This window comes from Corapipo altera, unplaced genomic scaffold (genome assembly GCF_003945725.1).
Source record: "Corapipo altera isolate COAL_440 unplaced genomic scaffold, ASM394572v1 77b, whole genome shotgun sequence".
In the NCBI taxonomy this organism is placed as follows: domain Eukaryota; kingdom Metazoa; phylum Chordata; class Aves; order Passeriformes; family Pipridae; genus Corapipo; species Corapipo altera.
This window is the reverse complement of record NW_020884933.1, coordinates 4,407,406-4,413,676: the sequence shown is the minus strand read 5'-3', so window position 1 is coordinate 4,413,676 and position 6,271 is coordinate 4,407,406. Positions and strand designations below refer to the sequence as shown.

The following is a 6,271-nucleotide window of genomic DNA, read 5'->3' as shown; positions in this document are numbered from 1 at the left end:
TTTCCAGAGCCAAGTGCTGACCCACATGCTCCGTATTTGGTAAATCAGGGTTATTTATAGCCCCAGCTAACTGGGATTAGGTATGCTGTGTCTAATCCTCCTGCTTCCTTGCTCCTGCTGACCTCCATCCCAGCAAGGCCCTGCAGCTCCTTTTGCGGGAGTGAGAGATGGAGGTGAGGAGCAAACCTGTCTGCCCTTCCTCATGTACCCTGTCCCAGCTCAGGTACCCAGAGTGGCTCTCAGCCAGGGTCCCTGTGGTACAGTGTGGCTTGTTCCTCTATGCCGACACAGTCCATGGTGTCAGGGCAGTGCCAGCATCACTTGTCAACCCCTTGTTTCTGGGGCTGGCACATGGCTGCCTGTCCCAGGGTAGATGCTCTTCTGTCTGTCTGCTAACAGTCCTTTCTGTTTTCGTTCCTCTGCCTTCCCTGGGGGGTTGCCCCATGGTAAGTCACTCATTTGAAAGTGTGTGTCCCTACCCCACAGTGGGTCCTTGCTTCCATGCTGGGCCAGGGAAAAGCACAGCTGTACTTCTGAAAGGGAGCTGGTGCTGTATGAGCAGGGGTTGCCTTGCAAAGAGAAAAGGGGTTTAAGGCCATCACCACCTCTGCAGCACCATCCGTGGGGGCAGAAGCTGAAGAAAAAGAGGCAGGAACCTGGGCTAGAGCCTGAGGCCAAGCCAAGGCGGCTGCGGGTGAAGAAGCTGGGTGAGGGGGCTGTCGAGGAGCCACATGCCCCAGCACAGGGTGAGCACAGATCACCACAGCTCCCAGAGAAATGGGGGGACATACTGCCCACCCCCCCCTTCTCCCCCCCAATCTGCAGTGGCCCCATCCTGCACCTGCCATTCTCTCCATCACGGGCATCTCTTGAAATGTGCAGGGGTGAAGAAGCTGAGGAAGAAAAAGGAGGAGAAGGGAGAGGAAGACAGCGACAAGGATGCCTATTCCAAATCCACCAGGGAGCCTCGGAAGAAGAAGGAAAATCCAGCACCTCACTCCCATGTGGCCAAGGGCCCCAAGAAGCAGCAAGGTGTGGGGACAGCACCCACCTCTCTGCAGGCACTCGCTCATGGCTCCTCATGTCCCCAGGCACCATGTCCCACCAGACCATTGATGCTCCTGGTGTCTGCTGGGCCTCTGCACATCCCTGGCAGAGCTTTTTGGCCAAAACCCAGCTACAGACCTGGGAGGAATGGGAATGTGTCAGGGGACCTGCACTCATGGCCTCGGCTGGGGAGTTGGGACGGGGGGAGGTGGGAGGTGACGCACTCCCTGGGATTGTGGCAGTTGGTGGCTAGCCAGTGCCATCAGGTCCGCAGCCACCTTCCTGCAGGAAGAGATTGGGCTTGGCCCCCTCCTCTGCACCGGGGCTGCAGCCGCGAGAGGGCGCTGGGACCGCACCACGTCCCACGCGCCGCTGGACACAGCGGACGGGATGGGACGGGACGGGACCCACAGCCCCGCACCCCGGCTGGGACAGGATGACTGTCCATTCCGGCCAGTGTTGTCGCAAGAGGATCCGTCCTCGCAAACCACGAGGCTGGGGGTCCCCGCTGCAAGAGGACATTGCGTTGCTGATGCCGTGGTGTCACCTCTGGGCAGAGCTGGCTGAGGACGAGGAGGATGAGGAAGAGGAAGAAGTGGTGGAGAATAAAGACCCGCCAAAAAAACTCAAAAAGAAGCTTCCTAAAGACCCTCCCTCAGGAGAGAGCCGGGAGAAGAAGCTGAAGCCGAAGGGTGAGTGTCCAGGGGTAGGGATGGCCCAAGCCCGGCTCTGTCATCATTTGCATCTGTCCTTGCTGGGATGAGGGACCTGCCTGCATCCTGTTCCCATCACTGTCCCGGGAGGCTCAGGGTGCTGCGGAGCAATCGCCCCCTCTCCATTCAATCTACCCCCAGCCCAGCCCTTCCTGCTACCTCCACCCTGCTGCCTCCCTGTCCCCATCACTGCCTGTTCCAGCAGCTCATCAGCTCCTCTGTCTCACCAGGAGACAAGAGTGACTCTGACAGCAAAGCCAAATCTGCCAAAAGCGCCAAGAAGGAGCAAATGTCCGTGTTTCAGGTGAAGAAGGAGAAGAAAAGCAAGAAGAAAGGTATAGGGTGAGCAGGAGGGGGAGGTATCCAGTCCTGCTGCCCCACAGCATCACCCCGAGCCAACAGCACCTGGTGTTGCATGACTGTTTCCCCCATGTCCCTCACAGTCACCACCAGCAGTGATGAGGAGGATGATTCTGACTCCAGCACCAAACCCATCAGGTCAGAGAAGAAGAAAAACCCGGTGTCCCTCTTCCAGACTGGTGGGGACCCCCCCCAAGGAGAAAAAACCCAAAAAGAAAGGTGAGAGTCCAGCACCAGTGATGGAGGGTGGTATGTGCTGGAGGGGCTTCTGGGAGTGCAGGTGAGCTTGGTCGTGAAGGATGGGGGTTACAATTAATGGTGTTGGCATGTGTCTATGCCAAGCTTGATTTTGGGGCTCAGCAGAGTCAGGATCTTCCCCCTTCTGTGCCCCTGCCTGTTCCTACCTGCAGTTCCTCCCAAAGGGGCTGAGAGTGAGGAGGAGATCCTGGAAACCCTGCAGAAAAACTCCAACAAGAAGGGGAAAGCAAAGAAATCAAAGAAGGTACAAAGGAACCCTCAGAGCCATGGGGGTCCCCTCGGGGTGTGGGGGGGAAGAGCAGCTCTTCTACCCAGGGTAAGTTGGGGGGCTGCAGCATCCCCCAGCAAGACCCACTGCAGCATCATCTCCAAAGCCATCAGTTGCAGGGCCACAGCCCAGGGGGGAATTGGAAGCAAGGAGCAATTAGCTGGGAAAGGAGGGGGGCTTTCAGCAGGTTTGACTTTGGGGTCACCTTCCCCTCTCATGAAGCAGCTGAAGGAGGAGAGGCCCCCATCTCCTGTCATTGAGGTGGACAACCTGGAGGAGTTTGTGCTGCAGCCAGCGCCGCAGGGGGTGACCATCAAGTGCCGGGTGACACGGGACAAGAAGGGGATGGACCGGGGGCTTTACCCCACTTATTACCTTCATTTGGATAATGACAAGAAGGTTAGTTAGGGTGAGCGCATGGAGACTCGTGGGGCTCTGCGTCCGTCCTGGGGAGCACTCCCAGGGTTCTGGGGGGATGCTCGCCTGTACCCCACTGTGGTGGTGGGTTCTGGATGGGGCTGCTTCCCTCTCCTGCAATTCCTCTTGGGAAATGTCCTATGTTGATGGTACCTGGGATGATGAGCTAGTGTCGGCTAGAGAGCCATGCTGATGCTGGGCTGGGCTCAGCCCCTCTCACCCTATGGCATAGCCAGTGTTTTGGGGATCATCTTTACCCCATGACTTGCTCAAGGTCATGGCAGTGACCTGTTGGGGGGTAAGCCAGAGACAGCAGCGTCGATGGCAGTGACAGTGTCCAATCCTCACGTGGTCCAACCACTCTACCAGGTGTTCCTCCTTGCTGGGAGGAAGCGTAAGAAGAGTAAAACCTCCAACTACCTCATCTCCATCGACCCCACTGACCTGTCACGGGGGGGAGAGAACTTCATCGGGAAGCTGAGGTAGGAGCAGAGGTGGCACCCCATTCCTGCAGCACCCTCTTCCCACCCGTGGATTACTGGTTGCTCCAAGGAATGGTTGGGTCAGACAGGAGGCTAAATTCAGCATTTCCCACTGCTGGGTCTGACCTGAGGAGTGGCAGGGGGCTGAGAGGGGAAAACAGGCTTGTCCGGTTCCTCCCAGCAGACAGGTCATGGCTAGAAAAGGTGCCCAGCAAGTCCCAGCCCACTGCATCACCAAGAGCCACACAGCAGTGCTGGGGGATCCCTGTAGTGGCAACACCCCGTAACACCCTGATTTAAGGGTGCCTTGAACCACAGCAAATGACTAAAGAGTGAGAAGGATGGCACTGGTTGGGGGCTGCATCAGGGGTTTGCAACTAGACCAAAGCAAAGGCTGTGCCTGGAGAGGGTTCACATGCGGGCTGTGGTGGACTCAGTGGCATCAGCCATGACCACCTCTCATCCTTGGCTGCAGATCCAACCTGATGGGTACGAGGTTCACAGTGTTCGACAATGGTGCAAACCCCGACAGAGCCAATGCTGACTGGTCCAATGTGCGGCAGGAGCTTTCGGCCGTGGTCTATGTAAGCAGCAGCGTGGGAAGCACCCCTGGACCTCCTGGGCAGGCAGCGAGGGGGTCCCAACATGCACCCCTTCACTGGGTGCTGCCCCAGGGGAGTTGCAGGGATGCGGGATGAGCTGGAGCCATCCCTGAGTCCTTGTTCAGCCCTCATGAGTGGCTGCAGCCACTGGTGGTTGATGGTTTTAGAAACGTGTTTTTTCCTGCAGGAGACCAATGTTTTAGGCTTCAAAGGTCCCCGGAAGATGACAGTCATCATCCCTGGGATGAATGCTGACGGTGAGAGGGTGCCCATCCGTCCCCGAAACGTAAGTCAGGGGCCAGGCTGGGCGAAACTCCTTGGGGGCTGGGTTTGCTGGGGATCACCCTGGATTTCACCAGTTTGGAGCATGGAGAGGCTGAAATTCAAGGCACTTACCTGGGAGGTGGGAGACACAGTGTCTGTACTTTTTTCCTCTGTGACATATCCCATTTCCATGTGGGTACTGCTACAGAGCATCCCCCCCCAGCACACCACAGAGGGTGGCAGGCCTCTGGGGGAAGTCACCCTAAACTTGCTCTCCCTGCTCTTGCCCCTCCCCAGGATAATGACGGCCTCCTGATGCGATGGCAGAACAGAAACATGGATAATGTAATTGAGCTGCACAACAAGGCACCAGTGTGGAACGACGAGACCCAATCCTATGTCCTCAACTTCCATGGCCGGGTCACCCATGCCTCTGTCAAAAATTTCCAGATTGTTCATGGCAGTGACCGTAAGCTGGGAAGGGGGCAGGATGGGATGGGGGGATGGGGTGGGGAAACACTGCCTCATAAACTGGCCCCAGTACCCCCTTATTTTGCCGAGGTTTAGTTTTTTCATGCTTTGGGGTCCTGCCTGCCTTTGCTGGAGCTGGGATGAAGCCAGACAGGGAGATTGGCATTGCGCAGAAGCTGCCCTCGGGCCCCAGCACTGGCAGAGGCAGCGTGCAGGGCTCCTGTTGCCACAGAGATTAGAGCAAGGATAGATCCTGTGGGGTGCTGAGCCCCCCATCACACTACAGTCACCCACTCAGCCCAGAACACCCCAGAGCTTTAGCTCCAGCATGCACCACACATCGCCAGTGGGCTCAGCCCAAGCTGCACTGTACCTTGGGGACAGTCCGTCAGGGGTTGCAGCAGCTCTGTCTGGATGTGGCCACTTGTCACCTGTCTGGTACAGTCAGAAGCTCTCAGCCTCCGGGGTGTTGGGTTACTACACAGAAAGAAACCTCTTGAGGGCCCCTGGTTATTTTTACAGATTTCCTGTCACCCCCCCCCTCCAGTAGCAGCAGTCCCACAGTCAGGGGACGGGAGTGTGGTCCCTGTCCCTTGGGGGACTGTGACTCCCAGGGAGGGGGTGCTGAAGGGACTAGAGGGTGCCATGGTCCTTATGCTGGACTGTGCAATGAGAAAATGATGCTTTTTGATAACACGTGCTGCAGTATGGTGCAGCCAGTGTGGGAGTCACAAGCAAAGCTCGGGGCTGGTGGGTGGGCAGCTTCTTTCAGACGCTCCTGCATGGGTGCCCTGGGAAAAGGCAGGATGGGTGCACAGGTGACATTCCAGTTGCTCGCCCTCTTTCCCACAGCCGACTACATCGTGATGCAGTTTGGGCGTGTGGCGGATGACGCCTTCACCATGGACTACAACTACCCTCTCTGTGCCGTGCAGGCCTTTGCCATCGCCCTCTCCAGCTTCGACGGGAAGCTGGCCTGCGAGTAGCGCCTGCACTGGGCCTGCTGGGACCACTGGGACCGCCTGCCAGTGCCCGGTGGATGCTCCTTCATCCCTGTCCGTTCCCTGTGTTTCCACCTTCTGTCCAGTGCATGGTTGCAGTCACAGTTGCCCCTGGGGTGGTTCACAGAGCATGATGCTTGCCAAGCACCATGGGATGCTCATCCAGCCGCAGCCACCCTCTCCGAGCAAATTCAGGACAGATCACTGGTCTGGGGTGATGGCAGAGTCAGGCCTGAGGTATATTTAGCAGATGAGGCTGACTGTGAGCCCTATCTCATCCCTTTGAGATGTTTCTTGGACTCAGATCCTGGAAACTCATTCCTTTTTTTTAGATTCTGATTTGTATTTTTATGCTCAGTCCCCCAGTGAGAGAGTGGTCTCCTTGCTC

The 6,271-nt window shown here is 57.3% G+C and overlaps 1 protein-coding gene across 1 annotated transcript; it reads left to right on the top strand.

Annotated features, from left to right (window-relative positions):
- The first annotated feature begins 1,555 nt into the window (after nucleotides 1-1,555).
- TULP1 (tubby like protein 1) lies at nucleotides 1,556-5,868 on the top strand. The gene is given in 11 exon segments (XM_027659597.1): nucleotides 1,556-1,739; nucleotides 1,991-2,095; nucleotides 2,204-2,307; nucleotides 2,309-2,339; nucleotides 2,531-2,622; nucleotides 2,872-3,045; nucleotides 3,433-3,545; nucleotides 4,021-4,129; nucleotides 4,335-4,433; nucleotides 4,709-4,880; nucleotides 5,735-5,868. Coding segments are annotated over 11 exon segments (1,293 nt in total). The 5' UTR covers nucleotides 1,556-1,579.
- Nucleotides 5,869-6,271: the final 403 nt, after the last annotated feature.